This window comes from Myotis daubentonii, chromosome 8 (assembly GCF_963259705.1).
Source record: "Myotis daubentonii chromosome 8, mMyoDau2.1, whole genome shotgun sequence".
NCBI classification, from domain to species: Eukaryota; Metazoa; Chordata; class Mammalia; order Chiroptera; family Vespertilionidae; genus Myotis; species Myotis daubentonii.
In genome coordinates, this window is record NC_081847.1 from 11,339,019 (window position 1) to 11,358,720 (window position 19,702).

General features: G+C 47.1%; 1 protein-coding gene across 2 annotated transcripts in view; it reads left to right on the top strand.

The window, feature by feature from the left end:
- ZFP64 (ZFP64 zinc finger protein) overlaps nt 1-19,702 on the top strand; it is a 249,068-nt gene that overhangs the window by 224,790 nt on the left and 4,576 nt on the right. The window contains exon 9 of one of the 2 annotated variants that reach the window (XM_059705285.1): nt 14,596-14,639. The exons of the other annotated variant lie outside the window; for it this stretch is intronic. Coding sequence (XP_059561268.1) covers nt 14,596-14,624 — 29 coding nt within the window. The 3' untranslated portion in view covers nt 14,625-14,639. Of the gene's footprint in view, nt 1-14,595; nt 14,640-19,702 lie in introns of those variants that run through there. 2 annotated transcript variants of the gene reach the window in all.

Below are 19,702 nucleotides of genomic sequence, written 5' to 3' on the forward strand. Positions count from 1 at the left end.
CCTGCTCAGCCTCCCTTCTGGGCATCGTTCTTGCTTTCTGTGTCTTTTCTTCCTTATGCAGGTAGTTCTAACCTATGTGATCATTGTAGGAAATCAGAACTGACCAAGAAGCACAAAGGAAGCCAAGAGTGCTCATTGTCCCACTACCAAGCAATAGCCCCAGTAGCATTGCCTTCCGGTTGTGTGTTGTTTTATAGACGTGCATCCTATCTGCAGGATTTGTCACTAAGGATCCAGTTGGGTTGCACCTGAACATTTTGTTGAAAAGCCTTCAGGGTTTTTTTTGCCCAGAGTTTCCTACGCCGATAGGAATTAATTTCTTCCTTCTTCCAACAATCAGGACTAAGATAAATAAATACACAGCAGTGTGTTTCCACCCCTAGGTGGGCTCCCGGGGAATTAAATGGAAAACATCTCCTTTAAACTCCACACCGGCTTTTGTTCGGCCCCAGTGTCTATGCAACACGAGCATAACTAGTTAAAAAGTAGTCATATTGGGACTCTTCTCCCCTGAATTGACGGTTTGTTTGGAAGTTATGTGGGCACTGACTAACCACTTCATCTCCTGGGGAAACTTAGTTAACGAGGGTCTTTCCAGGTAGCCACGGAGTGTTGTTATGTGCTCTTGCTGGCTGCTCTGTGGTCTATGGAGAGATATTTGCAACTGATATGAGTGATTTAAATGTTTGCTCTGAATTCACTGTTAACTATTCCATTTTTTAAAAAAATATATTTTATTGATTTTTTACAGAGAGGAAGGGAGAGGGATAGAGAGTTAGAAACATCGTTGAGAGAGAAACATTGATCAGCTGCCTCCCGCACACTCCCTACTGGGGATGTGCCCGCAACCAAGGTACATGCCCTTGACCGGAATCAAACCTGGGACCCCTGAGTCCCCAGGCCGACGCTCTATCCACTGAGCCAAACCGGTTAGGGCTAACTATTCCATTTTTAAACTCAAAAACTGATCTTTCGTGGGGTTTTCCTTGCCTTAAAAAACAGATTCAGGCTGGGTGATAAAACGCAAAGAGCCCGGTCAGTATGGCTCGGTGGTTGAGCATAGACCTATGAACCAGGAGGTCGAAACTCAATCCCCAGTGAAGGCTCGCTCGTGCCTGGGTTGCTGGCTCGATCCCCAGTGTGGGGCGTGGATCAATGATTCTCTCTCATCATTGATGTTTCTATCTCTCTCTCCTTCTCCCTTCCTCTCTGAAATCAATAAAAATATATTCTTAAAAAAAAAAAGTGGGGGAGGCCAGGGGATAGTCAAGGGCGGGGAAAAAAAGACACATATGTAATACCCTTTGTAATACTTTAAGCAATTAAAAAATTAAAAAAAAAAAGAAGTAAAACTCAAAAAATAAAAAATAAAAAAAAATAAAAAGAAAGAAGGAAGAGTATAGCAACTCACAATGGAGAGAGTAGGGGTGTTCTCTCAGCCCGCCCCAGGCATCCACTGTCACCAGCACTGTGGCCCAGGACACCATTTCTATAGCAGCTGCGGGGGGGGGAGAGGAGGGGGGATGAAAAATACAAAACAAAAAAACACGCCTGTGTCACAACTAGACTAGAAGACCACCATGTTAAAGGGGTTGTTTGGAGATGGGATTATAGGTGATTTTTTTTCTATTTCCCAGTGTTTACCTGCATTTTCTACAACAAGTGTGTGACTTGTATCGCATTTTAAGTTATAAAGAAAGTAGATGGGTTCCAAAAGCCAAATTAATTCACGTATGCAGGTGTTTGTTGTGGTTTGTGCATGAGCCGTGACTGACCAGCCAGCTGCACTTGTGAAATAGACACTGAGCTGGTCTCGTCTTCATGAGGCTTCTCCTTCTTACACCTCCCCCCCCATACCGGCCCGGTCCCTCAGCTTCCTTCTTCTTTTAAGCGGCACCGCTAGTTGCCATACTTTCTGGAAGATCTTAAGGCATCAGAATCCTGTTTGAAAAACTGACAATCCAGACACCGCGGAAAGCAAACCCTGTGTGTGGGTCACCGTCCCCAGACCCCAGACACATTGTGACGTGGCAGCAGCCCGCCTGACGGTGTCCGTTAAATAAACTCTCCACAGAGGCGAGGTTTGAAGGGTCATCTCAGATACCAACTACTTTGTTCCTTTCTGATGGCTGCTGATCAGTATCAATAACGGCAACACTTACAGTGTCTGAGCGCTGGCTAAGGGCACTGGGAGAGAACCCTGCTACCCGCCTGACCTCATTACATCAGCTGCACTGCGTCCTGGCTGCGAGGCCTGGGGAGGGGTGCGGGGGGGGGCGGTTACTTCACCTCTCTGTGGCTCTGGCTCCTCACCCATAATATGGGGACAATCATGGTGTGTACCTCAAAGGGTTGTTGTGGGCTTAAAGGAATTAACACATTCAAAGCATCTAGAACATTGCCGGGCACCTTGTAAATAAGCTTAGCTACTGCTGTTCTGATTACCCCCATTCAAGAGGCAGAAAGACTGAGGCATAGAGATCTCAAGCAACGTGCTCAAGGCCATACAGCGAGGCGGGGCTGGACCCTCAGTCTGGCTCTGCCTGACTGCAGCGTTCATGGCCTTGACCGAGGAGTCAGCGCACTTTTTGTGTTCGGGCTGGTTAGTACATACAGGGTGTCCCCCAAAATGTATACACACTTTGAATGGTTATAGAGTCAGTGTTTATTAACATGCAGTTCATTTTCAAAATTAAGTGAGTTATCAGCTGTTGAAGTGTGTATGCATTTTGGGGGGGACACCCTATATTTTAGGCTTTACAAAACATTTTTTAACCTAACTCCTCAACTCTGCCTTTGCAGTGTGAAAGCTGCCATAGACAATACATAAAGGAATGGGTTTGGCTGTGTTCCAATAAAACTTTACTTACAAAAGCAGGTGGGGGGCCAGATTTGGCCCGTGAGCCTTAGTTTGCTGACCTCTGGTATCAGCTACTACACACAGGAACCTATAATGTTCACTGACTTCCAGGCTTTAGCTGCTCTGGAAAGAATCGCTCTGAACTCCTTTCTGCTTCTGCCATGTTTGAATTTTACAAGAGCAGAATGAAGACATCGTGAATACTTAGGGAATGCAATGTGAGGCTGGTAACTGTAACTTCACTTGCCTCCCTTTAAAAACATATTTCTTGCTGTTTGTTTTTTATCCTATAGGCCAGTGATGGCGAACCTATGGCACGCGTGTCAGAGGTGACATGCGAACTCATTTTTTTGGTTGATTTTTCTTTGTTAAATGGCATTTAAATATATAAAATAAATATCAAAAATATAAGTCTTTGTTTTACTATGGTTGCAAATATCAAAAAATTTCTATATGTGACACCAGAGTTAAGTTAGGGTTTTTCAAAATGCTGACACGCCGCGCTCAAAAGGTTCGCCATCACTGCTCTAGGCAAATATGTAGACATGCATTGTACGTGTTATCATTAAGGCATGGGGTAAACAGTACCTGAAACAGCACCGCTATAAGTTAAGCAAAGCTACCTTGATGGACAGGGCTACCCTGCCAGCCAGCTGGAACCAGATGAACAGAGACAGGTCAGACGTTCGATCTTTAATCAATATGGTCTCTTGGTGACGTTTAATGCCACCCATCTTTGTCAGCTGTTACAGTTCCTGGAGAAATAAAATGGTCAGCATTAGGTTTCTTTGCCAATACCCATCTCCATGGGCTCTTTTTCTCCTGGGTGAGTGTTGGTGGATATGAGAACAGCGCCTGTCTTAGAAGCTTTTTGGAATTCTTTGGTGTTTCAGGGTACTCTTTTTGCATTTTCACATTTGAGTCTGTTCCCAATAGCTATGACTCCCAGACCTGAGGGGTACGTGGGAGTGTTTGATTCTATATTAAGGCATTTTGTTGCATACACGCCTAAGTGTTGCATCCATGGTCTTTGCTTTTTGCAGAAATTCCTTCATCGGGAAGGAAATTAACTCGATGTCTGTGTGCCTCCTGCTTTCATCACCAACACTGTCTTCCCAGCTTTAATATTGAGTTGTAGCTTCAAATGGTAAGTTTCGGCGGGCAATGAGAAAACTTGGAGAAAAGGCAAAGAGAGGGGAAAAACCCTCCGGTTATACTTTTACTCCCTTAACTCATGCTCCCGTGGAAGGCTCCGCCCGGGAGTTAACTGGCGACACCACAGGTGATAGATACAGCGGAAGCTGGTCATTGAACTAACAGAAATGGCCGAGCCGGTTCCTCAACCTCATCTCTGACCTCACAACTCACCTGCCCGCTCCGGTTTTGAGAAATAAACAGGATTTATGAGAAGTTGGGTGGGCTGCTAGGGACATTCATGTGTTCTGGAAGAATCATCGTCAGGTGAAATGAAGGGTGAGGAAGACAGTGGCCACCAGGTGCTCTCTCTGGGAGATGCAGGAAGCCATTCGGCTCTTCACCATCACAAAGGGGCTAAAATGTGGACTTTTGACACTATTTTCAACTGAAGTCATACTCAGGGAAACACTGGCGAGACTGAAGCAATAGTGTCCCTTCTACACTTTTTTATGTTATTGATTTCTTTAGAGAGAGAAAGGGAGAAAAAGAGACAGAGAGAGAAGCATCGATTTGTTGTTCCACGTATTTATGCATCCATTGGCTGGTTCTTGTATGTGCCCTGCCCAGGAATGGAGCCTGCAACCTTGGTGTACAAGGACGACGCTCTGACCAATTGAGCTACCTTTTTTTTTTTTACTGACTTCAGAGAGGAAGGGAGAGGGAAGGAGAGATAGAAACATAAATGATGAGAGAGAATCATTGGTTGGCTGCCTCCTGCACACCCCACACTGGGGATCAAGCCTACAACCCCGGCATGTGCCCTGACCGGGAATCGAACCGTGACCTCCTGGTTCATAGGTTGACGCTCAAACACTGAGCCACGCCAGCTGGGCATTTCCTGTGCTCTTTTAATCACTCTTATTTATAATACAAATGAGTAAATTAGGCACCAATGTGTTACTTAATATTCCTTATAAGCTCCTGCACCTTCTTTGTTCTATTTTTACTTTTTATTATGAAAATTTTCAAGCATGAAGACAGGCACAGAGAGCAATGTGTATCTCTACACGGGCACCCAGAGTCTAGGATGTAATCATTGTTGACATATTTGCTTCTTCGGTCATTTCTTTTTCTTCAAGTGGTAAAATTATAGAAATCCTGAATTTTTGTCCCTGAATCACTCAGGTTGTGTCTCTAAAACAATAGGGAGGGGGTATATATATAATTATGTATGTATAATCACAGTTTCCCCAAAATATCCTTTACAGCCAGTTTATTAAACCAGGATCCAGTTACATGTGGCTGTTACATGTTCTGTGTCCCTTTTAAAATCCAGAGCAACCCTCCTCCCACCCCACCTTGCTTTCCCCCAGGACATTAATTTTTTGAAGAGCCCGGGCCAGTTGTCCTGTTCAATAAGGGTGGGGCAAAAGTAGGTGTACAGTGTGAGTATGCAAAACACAGACGTGTTCATATGGAAAATAATACAATAACTAATAAATAACAACACAAGAATAAACTGTGTTCACATGCTCACAGCTGTGAACCTACTTTTGCCCCACGCTGTATTCCTTCTTCAGGAAGATTTCATACAACTTTGCACTTTTGTATCGTCACTGGACCACAGTATATGTGAACTGGTGTTTTTCAAATTACTTCTGACTAGCATAATCATATCACCTGAGGATATTTTTTCCATTGATTTTTGGAGAGAGTGGAAGGGAGAGCAGAGAGAGAGGAAAACATTGATGTGAGAGAGACACACCAATTGGTTGCCTCCCGCACCCACCCCTAAGTGCTTCGGGGATCAAACATGCAACCCAGGCATGTGCCCTTCACCAGGGATCAAACTGGAGACCCTTCAGTGTGTGGGCTGGCGCTCTAACCACTGGGTAATGCTGGCCAAGGCAATATTGCACTGCTTTTTAGATTTCTTTTTTTTTTCTTTTTGGTCTGTAAAAGCTATAATTTATAGCTGCGTACTGTTAACATATCACATATCACACAGGTTTAATAATATTTCACACACTTAAATTATATATAAAGGATATATATAATTTATATAGTCACAATTATATATACAGACTACTAGAGGCCCAGTGCACGACATGAGTGCACTGGTAGGGTCCCTAGCAGCTACCAGCTGCCGGCTGGGTACTCCCTCCCTTCCCCCAGCCGGCCCTGCCCCCTAGTCAAACTCCTGGAAGAACCCCCAGTCAAGGGGACAATTTGCATACTACGCTGTCATATATTATGTATATAATTTATACAAAATGTGTGTGTGTTATTCTGTGTATATATAGAATGTTTATATTCAGAAAATTCTAGAGAAATGGAAGTGACTTGTGATCCTGACAGCTACTGGTTATATGCTCAAAGATAACTGTGGGCTCATCCTAATTTGGGGGTGCTTGTCCACTGTAGCCATCGTTAGCTGCCCCCACCCCAAGTCAGTATTTATTCCCAGGCCTATAATACGGCGGTTGTGGGTCCAGAGCTGGCCCCCTGGGGGTGTCACCTGCCCTAAGGACTTGCTTCTGCCCCACCGGGCGATGCAGCCAGGCTTCCTGCCTCTCGCAGCACCTTCCTGACGCTTGGACAGGCGTTCCCTGGAGATTAAGCGGAATTACTAGCATTTCCAGCAGCTCACGACTCTTTTTCCCTTGTCGCCTTAATTTCATGCCAACCTTTTCTGGGATGGAGGGTTTTCCTCCTTCCGTATGAAGCCCTGTGCAGGCCAGCGGTGCAGCCTGCTCTGTGTCACCTGGGAGGGTTAGTGGGAGATTCCAGAGGTCACTTGAGCCACCCTAGATGGGAAGACGTGAGCTCTGTAAGCAGCAGCGGAACTAAGCCTCCAGGGGCTGCGGGCTGCGGGCTGCGGGCTGCGGCGGTGTGTTTGGAAGGAGACAGAGCTGGTCTTTGAAAATATTAAATGAATTGCTAACATTCAAAACTTGGGTGCACTCACCACAAGAATTCAGATCACGGGGGCTTTTGACAAATGGGAAGGACCTGCCATCCTGGGAGTGGCTGGGGCCAAGGGCAGGCTGTCCTGTTGGCAGGACTGAACTTTCTAGTTGGCCGCTCACACTCCCCATGGTGCAGAGAGGGCGGCAGAAGCCCTTGGAAGCCACGGAGAATCCATCACCCAGCAAAACGTACCGGACAATCGCTGTGCAGGCACAGGAGTAGCTGACAGACACGTCCCTTCCTTTGGGTATTGTGGCAGATGAAATAGATAGGAGTGGACAGGTATGAATCATTCAACAAATATTGATGGAGCCCTACCATGTGCTAGACGCGGTTCTAGCAAGAGATAGAGCAGTGAATGAGGCAAAGTCTCCTGGCACTCACATTGGGGGGTGAGGAAAGAGAGACAGACAATAAACAAAATAATCTAAGTAAAACACATTTGTTAGAGAGCGGTAAGAGCTATGGATAGAAACAGTCTGGCAGTGGTCAGAGGGGCGTGGGTTTGGGGGAACTGGATGAAAAATGGTGGAAGGATTAGCCAAAGAACACACATGCACACCCCATGGACACAGACAGCAGTGGTGATGGCCAGAGGGAAGGGCTGCAGGGAGGGTGGAGGGGGGCAAAGTGGGGGGAAATGGGAACATCTGCAATAGTGTCAACAATAAAAATAAAGACAAACAAAATGCTCTGGATAAACAGTTGAGAGGGGAGCAGGGTTGGTGGTAGGGGTTGCCATTTTATATCCAGAGGTCAGCAAAGGTCACAGAGAGGGTGATTTGAAGGAAGAACAGAGCCAGGGAGGGAGGGAAGGAGGGAGGGCATATCTGGAGGAAAGTGTTTCAGGCAGAGGGACAGCCAGGACAAAGGCCCCGAGATGGGGTCATGCCTGGGGAGTTGTGGAGAGAGGAGGCCAGTGTGGCTGGAGGGCCCGCCAGGGAGACAGTGGGGAGCCGAGGTCAGGGCTGTGAGGACGCAGACTTCTCCTGACTTGAGCGGACCAGCCTTGCCATCCTCACAGGACCGCTCCCCCGCTCTGTGTAGAGCGACATGGTAGGGCTGAGGAGCAGCTGAGAAACCACCACCATCCCAGACTTGGGGCAGGATGGGAGCAATGGAGAGGGAGAGAATGGTCCGACTCGGAGCACGTTCGGAAATTGAAGATGGATGATTGATGGCACGGGGACAGCAGAGAAAGAGGGGATGAAAGAAGTCCCTGGTTTTTGTTTGTGTTTTGCCGAGTGGCAGGATAGAGCTGCCATAGACAATCCCGTAGAACAGCAGGCTGAGGGGGCCTGGGAGTTCAGTTTTGAATGTGCACATGGGGACAGGTGGGAGCTGGTGTGTTGTTCAGGGCATTGAGTGTGTAAAGCCAGAGAGGCTTGGGGAGGCCGTGGACAGAGGGAGTGCCGGCAGAGGAGAGGAAGGGCCAGGTCTGCCGCGTGAACCTGGACAGTGCGGCAGACCCAGCAGGAGAGACAACGCGGTCGCCGCGACTGGGAGGAAACCAGGCAGATGCGAGGTCTGGACGCCCAGTGTGTTTCCGGGAGCATGAACAGTCGAATGCTGCTGGCAGGCCAAGCGAATTCACCATTGGATTTAGCAAGGTGGAGGGGTCAGTCTCTTCTAGTCTCTGGTTTCATCGCCCTTCAGTTAACAAAATCATCCATTCATCCAAAATACATCAGGTGCTGTGGCCACCAGCCTTCAAGATGGTCCCCAGCGCTGATTCTTCCCGCCACAATGAACAAGGCTGGCGGACCTGTTAGCCCACCGGATGTGGCAGAAACGGGGGTGAGGGGGGGGAACTTCCAAAACCATGTCAGGTGTCTGGAATTAGAGAGTGGTGGTGATTGTACAACTTGGTGCAAATACTTAAAAAACCCCACTGAACTGTGTACTTTAAAAGGGTGAATTTTATGGTATGCGAATTTGTCTTAAGAAAAGAAAAAACTATATGGTGGGAAGACTAATTGAGATGCTATGGATCAGATCAGCCATGTCGGTTGCCACAATACATGTAATACAATGTGTTGTTCTACTTTTTTTTTTTTTTTAATCTTTTTTTTTAAATTAAATCTTTATTGTTCAGATTATTACATTTGTTCCTCTTTTTTCCCCCCCATAACTCCCTTCCTCCCAGTTCCCACCCCACCCTCCACCCTCACTCCCCACCCACTGTCCTCATCCATAGGTGCACGATTTTTGTCCAGTCTCTTCCCACATCTCCCACACCCCTTTCCCCCCCAAGAATAGTCAGTCCATTCCCTTTCTATGTCCCTTATTCTATTATAATCAACAGTTCATTCTGTTCATCAGATTATTTATTCACTTGATTCTTAGATTCACTTGTTGATAGATGCATATTTGTTGTTCATAATTTGTATCTTTACCTTTTTCTTCCTCTTCCTCTTCTTAAAGGATACCTTTCAGCATTTCATATAATCCTGGTTTGGTGGTGATGAACTCCTTTAGCTTTTCCTTATCTGTGAAGCTCTTTATCTGACCTTCAATTCTGAATGATAGCTTTGCTGGATAAAGTAATCTTGGTTGTAGGTTCTTGGTATTCATCACTTTGAATATTTCTTGCCACTCCCTTCTGGCCTGCAAAGTTTCTGTTGAGAAATCAGCTGACAGTCGTATGGGTATTCCCTTGTAGGTAACTGAGTTTCTTTCTCTTGCTGTTTTTAAGATTCTCTCTTTATCTTTTGCTCTTGGCATTTTAATTATGATGTGTCTTGGTGTGGTCCTCTTTGGATTCCTTTTGTTTGGGGTTCTCCGCGCTTCTTGGACCTGTAAGTCCATTTCTTTCACCAGGTGGGGGAAGTTTTCTGTCATTATTTCTTCAAATAGGTTTTCAATATCTTGCTCTCTCTCATCTTCTGGCACCCCTATAATTCTGATGTTGGTACGCTTGAAGCTGTCCCAGAGGCTCCTTACACTATCCTCGCATTTTTGGATTCTTTTTTCATTTTGCTTTTCCGGTTGGATGTTTTTTGCTTCCTCGCATTTCAAATCATTGACTTGATTCTTGCGCTCCTCTGGTCTGCTGTCGGGCGTCTGTATAATATTCGTTATTTCAGTCCGTGTATGCTTAATTTCTAGTTGGTTCCCCAATATAAGATCGAGGGTCTTATTAGTTTTCGTGTAGAGCTCATTAAGTTTATCGGCAGCTTCTAAACAGTTCTTGAGAGACCTTAAAAGTGTGGTTCTGAACTCTATATCTTCCATTGACAATTTTGTCCTGTTTCTTTGTCTCCGCATTTTGTTATGCTTCCTTGGTGCACCCCCTAGTGGTCTTTGTTCGCAGTCTTATAGTTAAATCTTGATTGTTGTAGCTAATTCCAGGGAGGGTTTGACCTCCAGGCCAAGTGGCTATGAGAATCAGCTGTGTCAGCAGTGAGAGAACTTCTGTCCTCTAGGGAGGTGCTAATCTAGCCTTTGCCTGAGGCTATCCGGCAAATGCCTGTGTGCAGGGCTTGGGCAGGGCGGGTCGCACAGGATCAACAGGGTGGGCCGGAGAGAGCAGTTATGGCGGCTCTCAGTCCTGTCCCCAGGGGCTCTGCCTCTCTGAGTCCCAGCACCCGCTGCAAAGCGGGGAGAGAGAGCTGCACTCGCTCTGACCGAAGCCAGACAGTCCCGCTTCTCCCGTTTGAGTCTGGGTCCCTAAAGACTCGCCCGGATCTGGAGCTCAGAGTCTGCGACTCCCTCCCGATTGAAAACGCCAACCGCGCCCTCCGCCGCCAGCCCGCTCCGCACACTCCGCACCTCAGAATTTGACTTCAGCACTGCGCCTCCTCTGAGTGTCCGTATGTGTTTCTCTTTCCTCCTAGTTGTAGGACTTCCACTCAGCCAGCGTTCCTGTGGTTCTGGGTGATGTCCCTTCCGTTTTTTGGTTTCACTTTTGAAGTAGTTGTTCAAAGCAGCAAACTCCGGCGTTAACCTATGCCGCCATCTTGGTTCTCTCCTGTTGTTCTACTTTTTAAAAAAGACCTGTGGCTGCCGGCCCGCCCCCTCCCACTTACTCCAGGGAAAGCTGCTGTCATGTCACCAGGACACTGGGAAGCCCCCTGGGGGGGCGGGGGGGGCCAAGGCCGCCCTGCAGGATGCTGGGAAAGACCGTTTTCTCCACGCGCCAGGACACAGTGCATCGTGTGCCTGAGCCAAGCAGCAATGCTGGTCTGGGTACTGAGGGGGTTCCCAACACCCCACCCCACCCGGTATGTGCTGGTTTGGCAGATTAACTATTTTGAGTTAAAGGCACTTGAAAAAGAGCAGGTGCCAGAAGGGCTCTCTGCCCGGCCCCCTGTTCTTCCTGAAAGTAGGACATAAACCTCCCAAGGGAAAGGCACCTTCCCTGCACCCGGAGGGAAAGAACATTCTTGTCACTGGACATGGGGCGTCAAGCCCCAGGGGCATCTGCACAAACTGTGTTAAAAATAATCCTTACCAAAAATCAATCAATCAATCAATAAACAAACATCAGAATTGCAGCTAAAATGCAGAACAGCCATCATGGAGAACCACCTGAAATCTAGCTGAATGAAGTCCTACAATTAGGGAATTAAAGAAGCAGCACATCAAAACTGGTAGGAGGGGCAGAAACTCGGGGCGAAATCATGGAACTGTCTGGTCCCACACTCACGTGTGGCGGTTTAAAATCGGGAGGGATATGTTGGCTCTGGAGATTTCCCTGAGGAGCAAGGGGCCCCAGCCCCACACCACGCCCCCCAGCCCAGGGTTCCAGTGCCAGGAAGAGAAGTTCCCCACAACTTCTGGTTATAAAAACCAGCGAGGATTGTGGCTGAGTGACATGAAGGCTGCTGGAGTCCCAAGCAGTTCCTCTTTTCTGTGGTTGTTGTTGTTAGTCCTTACCCAAGGATATTTTTCCATTGATTTTTAGAGAGAGTGGAAGGGAGGGGGAGTGACACAGAGAGAGAAACATCGATGTGAGAGAGACACATCGATTGGTTGCCTCGCACACAAGCTCTGACCAGGGCCTGGGATCAAGCCTGCAACTGAGGTACATGCTCTTGACTGTAATCGAACCCAGGACCCTTCAGTCTACGGGCTGATGCTCAATCCACTGAGCCAAACCAGCTAGCACCCAGGCAATGCCTCTTAAAGGACCCATGCAAGGACATACTTGGACTCACTCCCTCTGAGCTCCAGTGCTGGGGCAGCAGCTTGAAAGAAACCTGAGACATTTGGGGAGGAACTAACTTGTCTAGAATCAGGGCAAGAGCTGGAGGGGCAGCTTTCTCCCAGACAGAAGTGCTGGCAGAGGCCACTGTTCCTTTGCAGAGTCCTCTCTGCCACAGAGCCCACAGACTGGCACCATATCTGAATCTCCATCAACCTGGCTCACACTTTTTGCTGTGCTCTGATGAGTCCCTGAGACCCTGCCCCTCCCTGCTAGCAGGCTTATCCACACCATTTCCAGTCTCTTTTCCATACAACTGGCCTCTCTTGCCTCATGCTTCAGACTTCCCTAAAATCTCTCAAACAAACAGCAGCTGGCATCAGCATGCCCTATACCTCTCAATAAGTGGCTCCAGGCCCAGCACTAGCAGCAGCCCACCTTGGTTCACAGCTTGGCTTCTCCTGGGTGCCTCCAAACCCAACACAAGTAGCAGCCATCTGCAGATTGTGCTGTAGCTCATACTGGGTAGCCCAAGGCAGGGCACAGGCAGTGGCTGACTTTATACCTCCCAGGAAGCTCCAGAGCCAGTGCACCTGGTGGTCAGTTTTGACCATGTTGATTACAACCCCACTACCTCCACGAGTGACACGCTCAAGGGGCGGACTCAGTGAGCACCAAAGCCCCATCAGTTCATCAGTTCTTCCACTGTAGTTGCAGCGGATCCTCACAACTAATTGGCCTGGGGGGCGGGGGGGTGGGCAATCCCACCCAGTGATGCTATCATCAACCAAGGCTTAACTACAATAGGACAGTGCATACAGCTCACATATGGGTGTACCTGGAGTGCCCAACTCAGGAAACTGGGAGGCTGAGACACTGGGCCCTACAGGACACTATCAATTCCAGGAGACATAGCAGCTCTACCTAATACATAGAAACAAACACAGGGAAGCAGCCAAAATGTGGAGACAAAGAAACATGTCGCAAATGAAAGAACAGGAGTAATCTCCAGAAAAAGAACTAAATGAACTGGAAGCAAGAAAACTACCAGATACAGAGTTCAAAACAATGGTTGTAAGGATCTTCAAGAAACTTACTGAGAACTTCAAGGACCTTAGTGAGAACATCAACAACATAAAAAGGACCAATCAGAAATGAAGGATACACTAATTGGAATAAAGAGTAATTTACAGGGTACCAACATTAGAGTAGAGGATGCCAAGACTCAAATCAAGAATTTAGAAAACAAGGAAGCAAAAAACATCCAATCAAAAGAGCAAAAAGAAAAGATAATCCAAAAATATGAAGAAAGTATAAAGAGCCTTTGGGAAAACTTCAAGCGTACCAACATCCAAATGATGGGGATGCCAAAAGGAGAGGAGAGGGAGCAAATTGAAAACCTATTTGAAAAAATATGACAGAAAACTTCCCTTACCTGGTAAAAGAAATAGACATACAAGTCCAGAAAGTGCAGAGAGTTCTAAACAAGATAACCCCAAAGAAGCCCACACCAAAGCACATCATAATTAAAATGCCAAAGGTTAAAGACAAAGAGAGATCTTAAAAGCAGCAAGAGAAAAACAGTTACCTACAAGGGAGCACCCATACCACTGTCAGCTGATTTTTCAACAGAAACTATGCAGGCCAGAAGGGAGTGGCAAGAAATATTCAAAGTGATGAAAAGCAAGGACCTACAACCAAGATTATTCTACCCTGCAAAGCTATCATTTAGAATTGAAGGTCAGATAAAGAGCTTCCTAGACAAGAAAAAAGCTAAAGGAGTGCATCACCACCAAACCAATATTACATTAAGTGTTAAAGTGCTCTTCTTTAAGAAATAGACAAAGAAAATAGAGATAAAAAATATGAACAATAAAATGGAAATGTATTCACCAATTAAATCTAAAAATCAAAATAAATGAACAAGCAGGATAGAAACAGACTCATAGATACAGAGAACATTTTGCCAGTTGCCAGATGGGAGGGGTGTTGGGGGGATGGGTGAAAAGGTGAAGGAATTTAGAAGCACAGAGTAGTCATAGCCCATGGACACAGACCATAGACAGGTGAAGGCCTGGCGGTGGGATGGGAGATGGGTGGAGGGTGGCAAAGAGGGGAAAATGGGGGACATCTGAAATACTAAAATAAATTTAAATAAATAATCTTTTTCTTCCTTTCATCGCCCCATAAACTTTAGTTACTTTTTCACAACTAGCTCTTTGTTCAGCCTAGTCAATAAACACAGGCCTGCCTGCTTCTTGGATCTTCATTTTCCTCCCATGAAGGCTCCCAGGTGCATGTAAAAACATTATTAAATACAAGTTGTATGCTTTTTCCCCGTTAGCCTGTTTTACATCAACTTAGAGAGCACAGAGAAAAAGTTTTGCCTTCCCTACAATATTATCTTGCTAACTTAACAGCCATATTTTCTTTTCTTTACAGTGAAATATTGTTAACATTTCCTTTCATGCTTTGTCCTTAGATGTGGTTCCATCCAAGAGAGGACCATAGTCAGGAATTCAGGTCCATCTGAGTTGCTGGCCTGCGTCTTCCCAGGTAGGCTCACTGGAGAAGGTCATGGTTAAGATAAATTTATCTTAGGAAAGGGAGTCAGGTGTTCAGAGGATGAATCGGCCCTGGGGGGTCGGGGGTGAGGGGTGGGGGAGTGGAGACTCTAGCCCAGGGGCATGGAGTAGGCAGGCCTGGGAGAAGGGCAGGGACTAGAGACTTCCTTTCATTCTTCTCGCTGCCCACAGTTCTGTTTTCCTTGATTTCCCCATCATCACCCCCACCCCATTCTCTTCCATGGCCAAAGGAGCTCTGGGGAAAACAAAAACATAGCTGAGCCTCACTAGTCACAATACAAGAAGACACTAAAACTACCATAGCTCCCATTTATTGAGAATTTTCCTCGCCATGCTACACATACAATAACCTACATAAATTATCACATATATATGCGCACGCACACACACACACACACACACACACACACACATATCCTTAAAATAGAAGCAAGCACTGTATTAGCCCCATTTTATAAATGAACTAAGTACAGAGAGGTTAAGGAACTTGGCCAAGGTCAAGGTGGAGGAGGCCTGGGTTTGGACCCACACAACCACGATGCAATCCATTGAAAGGGTTATCGAGTGGGAGGCATCATTAGAAATCTTTTTAAAGATGTGCATATTTGATTCAAAATATTTATGCATCTGGAAATATCTCAAGCCACCCATTCTTCTCATTTAATATATTTTAATACTAAACTATTGCACCAACAAAAATATCATTGTTGCGGCTCTTAAAAATAGCAGCACAGACAAGGATATTAACATCGCCCAAAGCGGCTTTGCAAGGAGTAATCGCTAATTACAAATAAAATTTAAAAGGAGAGGAGGGTGGCTGTTTGAGTAAACACAGTCCTAGACATGGGGTGTGTCGGGTAAAGGATTGGAATTCCACAGAAGTCTTTGCAGCGTGGCTGTGCGAGAACAGGGAGCCCTTAGCCTGCTATTGGATGTGTTCTCATGTCCTCCTGTTAATAAACGTTCAGGTTCAAGCTCCTGGCCACGCTCCAAAAAGGCATTGTCCCCGGGACATACACCATTTAAATGTCAAATGCGTGCCTGATGAACAGAAGCCCAGGGCTGGTAGAATTTTCGACAGAACTCGAAGGGTGATTTCATTTCCCTCCATCTCTTCGGAGTTCTGCAATTGGGTTTTGTCCACTTCCCCTGCCCCCAAGCCTGTCCGCCTTTCTCTCTGCCATCTGCTAGTGGCAGCTAGCCTACAAGATGCACCTCTGTGCTCTGGTTTGGTTTAGAAAGGCATTCCTCTTGGTTATGGGGAATAACCTATGCTAATGTGTGTTTTATTTCCAGCGAGCCTTATTGATCTGCACTTTCCATTCTTCCTTATTAATGTCCAGCAGCCCAACTTTTAAAGGGTCAGATTTCAAAGAGACTGCATTCTCTCCTTGGGACGTAGGCCCCCCTCATATTTCTGGAAACACAAGTAGGGTAGCTGGTCCCTGATCCATATGCATGGGTTGGTTCATGGGAACATCCCAAAGCCCTGGATGCCAAGGAGAATTTCTCAAAAGGCTGTAAAGCCTTTATAGCCTACTAGGAGGTTGGGGGGGAGGGGGAGTAGGGGGCAGCGAGGGGTCTCAAAACACTTTTTCTGAGTTGGAGGACCTCTGTGTTAGGCTTAGGGACTGCCTGATCCCAAGGCTGTCCTGCTGCTTGGGAATTCTCAGTGTCCTCCCTTCGGTGGCTGTTGCTAATGAGAGCAACAGAAACTTAGAAGCCAAAAAGATCACTCCAAGCTGTGAAGTTATCTTTTTAAAATAAATGTTATATTCTGGAATGATTTTAATGTAATAGAAAGGCTACCAAGAAAGTATTGAGAGTCCCCACATACTCTTTGCCCAGTTTCCCCTCATTGTAGCATCTCACACACCAAGGCCCAAGGGACAGGTGTCAAAACTGAGGAGCAGGGTGTCCACTGGTGTCCTGCTTCTGTCCAGGGTCCCATCCAGGAAACCACACTGTACTTCTTCTGATTTTTTTTTTTAATTCTTATTTTGTTTTCATCTGTGTTAGGTTACCAGGGGAAGTCCATTGTCTCATCACATGTCTGCATGTATCTGATCCTGGGCTCTCTCCGACCTAACATCCCAGCCTTTTGGTGATAAGGGACAACAGGGCCCCATGATGGGATGCATGGCAGTGGGGGATCAGTGTCCCTGTAAAGGGAGGGGGCCAGGAGTGGGAGGAGCAGGGAAGCTGAAGGGCTCACAGTGGCCCCTAGGATGGTGAGGATGTCTCGTCCTGACAGGGGCATGGGGCATGCTATCATCAAGGAGGCAGGGAAGGGGTCCAGTGGCCAGAGGGCAGGTGGATTTGCCGTCAGTACCCATGTCCGAGATCTTGGAAGGATAAAGGGGCCCTAAAAAGGAGAGCAGGACAGAGAAGGCAGCCCCCGTGTCAATCGGGAAGGTGACCTGTGGCCTTCAGTGCAGCCCTGAGCATGGCGAGGATGACGGGGTCATCAAGGCTGGGCGTCTTCAGTCTTCAGCCAGTCCCAGCATGGCCAGTGGCGGTGCGTCATGGCCTCCTGGAAGGGTGGTCCTTTCACGCTGAGACGTAAAGGGCCCACCACTTTTCCAGGGACAGTCACTCTTCCAGTGACCATTTTGACCGCACGCCGGGCAGGGCTTGGTCGGAGCCCGGGGCTGGGGGCACTGCATTGCCCAGTGGCCTTCATTTCCACATTTGAAGCATTCTCCGGTGGCGTTCCTTTCATTGCACCCCCACCGCTCACAGCCCCCTTAGGGCCATGGCGGCTGCCGTCAACCTCAGGGCCACAACTAAGGCATGTCTGCAGGTCTACCTCCTGTGGAAGGCAGGCCTCCCATCTGACTGTGCCTGCTCCTCCAGGGCATTAAGAACCTTCAAGGCCATTTTTCACTCGATCTCGGACCTGGGTTTGAGGACCAATAAAGACCTTAAAGGTCGGGTTAGAGAGTGGGGGGCATAGATTCAGACTATGCCCTCTTGCGCCGCCTCCTGAGCCACCTAACCTAACATTTGGTGCCGAAACCCGGGAGACCCACGTACCCCCAGGACAGGGCACGTGGATTCACGCCAACAGGGAGGGGGGCGCTTTTTTTATACTGCAGTTGGGTGAGGGGCGGGGACATGAGCTGAGGAATTCTCTGCGGCAGGGGATGGGCGGGGGTATTCAGAAGAAGTCCCTATCTGTGTGGGGGTATGTGGATTCAGGGAGAAGAAGCTGGTATCTGTGTCTGGCACGTTGATCTGTGAGAAATCCCAGGGGAAGTCCATTGTCTCATCACATGTCTGCATGTATCTGATCCTGGGCTCGCTCCGACCTAACAATCTGGTTGACCTCCCTTCAGCATCGGGTTTTTTTCTTTCTTTCTTTCCTGCTTTTTGCATTGTTTTTGACGTCCCATTAAAAGTCACAGAAGAGTAAACCTTCTGAAAGGAAGCCTAGGATCTGTGTATTTCAGTATTTCTAAGTGGTGGTACCCATCCCACGGGTGGCACCAACGAGATGATTTTAGGTGGCACACCAATGAACATTTGTTGTTGAAGTGGTTATGTATATATTTTAGTGGCTTTTAGAAAAGCATATAACAAGCCAATAAGACCATTGTACGGCCATATTCCCAAGGACGAGACTAAATGTGAAAAGTGAATTGATATAAGGCAGCTTAAGGGAGAGCATTGAGTGGTTGTGCCACAACTCAGAGAAGTTAAATTCTGGGAGAGGGACGCTTTGGGACACGCAGGTCTCTTTCAAATACTTCCTTATGCACATGAGGAAACTGAGGCCAGGAGGGAGTGGCTTGTGCCCTACAGCTGCCCAGTCCACTTCATCGCTAACTCTTCCCTGGGTGGTGCCCACCCCCCAGGCGGCCTCCGGGCAGAGCCAGGGCTGGTCCTGGGAGTCCTGTGCATCCATCCAGGTGATGGTGCAGGGACGGGCTCCAGGAGACTTGAGAGCAAGTCTGCCAGGGGCTTCGGGAAAGTTGTCCTTCATCTCAATAAAGGACTCAGTCATCAGTGTGGCCGGGATCGATCACCTATGGCCCCTCCGCACAGAGGCGCGCCCCGGCCCTGGACCAGGCAGCTTCTACCGCCCAGGCCACAGGGATCACCCGGCAGGTGGCCGGGTGGAAGCCTCGGGAAAGTGTGTCAGATGCTACTCTCCATCCGGGAATGGGGGTGGTTATGAATCCATATACAGATTGGCCTGTATTAAAAAATACAGGACAGCCCCAACCGGTTTGGCTCAGTGGATAGAGCGTTGGCCTGCGGACTGAAGGGTCCCAGGTTCGATTCCGGTCAAGGGCATGTACCTTGGTTGCAGGCACATCCCCAGTGGGGAGTGTGCAGGAGGCAGCTGATTGATGTTTCTCTCTCATCGATGTTTCTAACTCTCTATCTCTCTCCCTTCCTCTCGGTAAAAAAATCAATAAAATATATTTTTAAAAAATACATGACAAAAAGATGAACCGAAAACTTTTAAGAACGAGTTAGCGATAAAGGGAAGGGCGGAAAGGGACAGAAGGGTCAGGCCAGAGCTTCTCTAAAAACTAATTCTGTTAGTTTTATTTCTGTCCCAGCTAAGTATGTTATATAACTAAAACTTAAATTTAACTTTGAGAAACGCAACCCCCAGATTTTGAAAACAAACCTAACTATAGTATTCAGGGTTGTAAACCTCCCTTTGCCCACCCTGTATTAACTCGGTAGCATAAGTACACAGAGAGCAAAGGTTTCAAGGGCCTTAAAAGACAATGACGTGAGTGTATGTCCTTGGTGGGATGTATATGCCCCAAGGACAAAAAGAATTGCAAAAAATGAATCTTAAAATCAGTTCTTCCATAATCACATTGTTGGTGGTCAGGTTGGTACTGCTATTCTAGAGCAGTTAAGTATAAGCTGTGGGATAAGCAAATATTTATGTCCTAGGTAAGGTCATTATGTTAAAAACAGTTTATAAAAAAAAATAAAAAATAAAATAAAAACAGCTTATAAAGAAAATTCCTTGCAAAT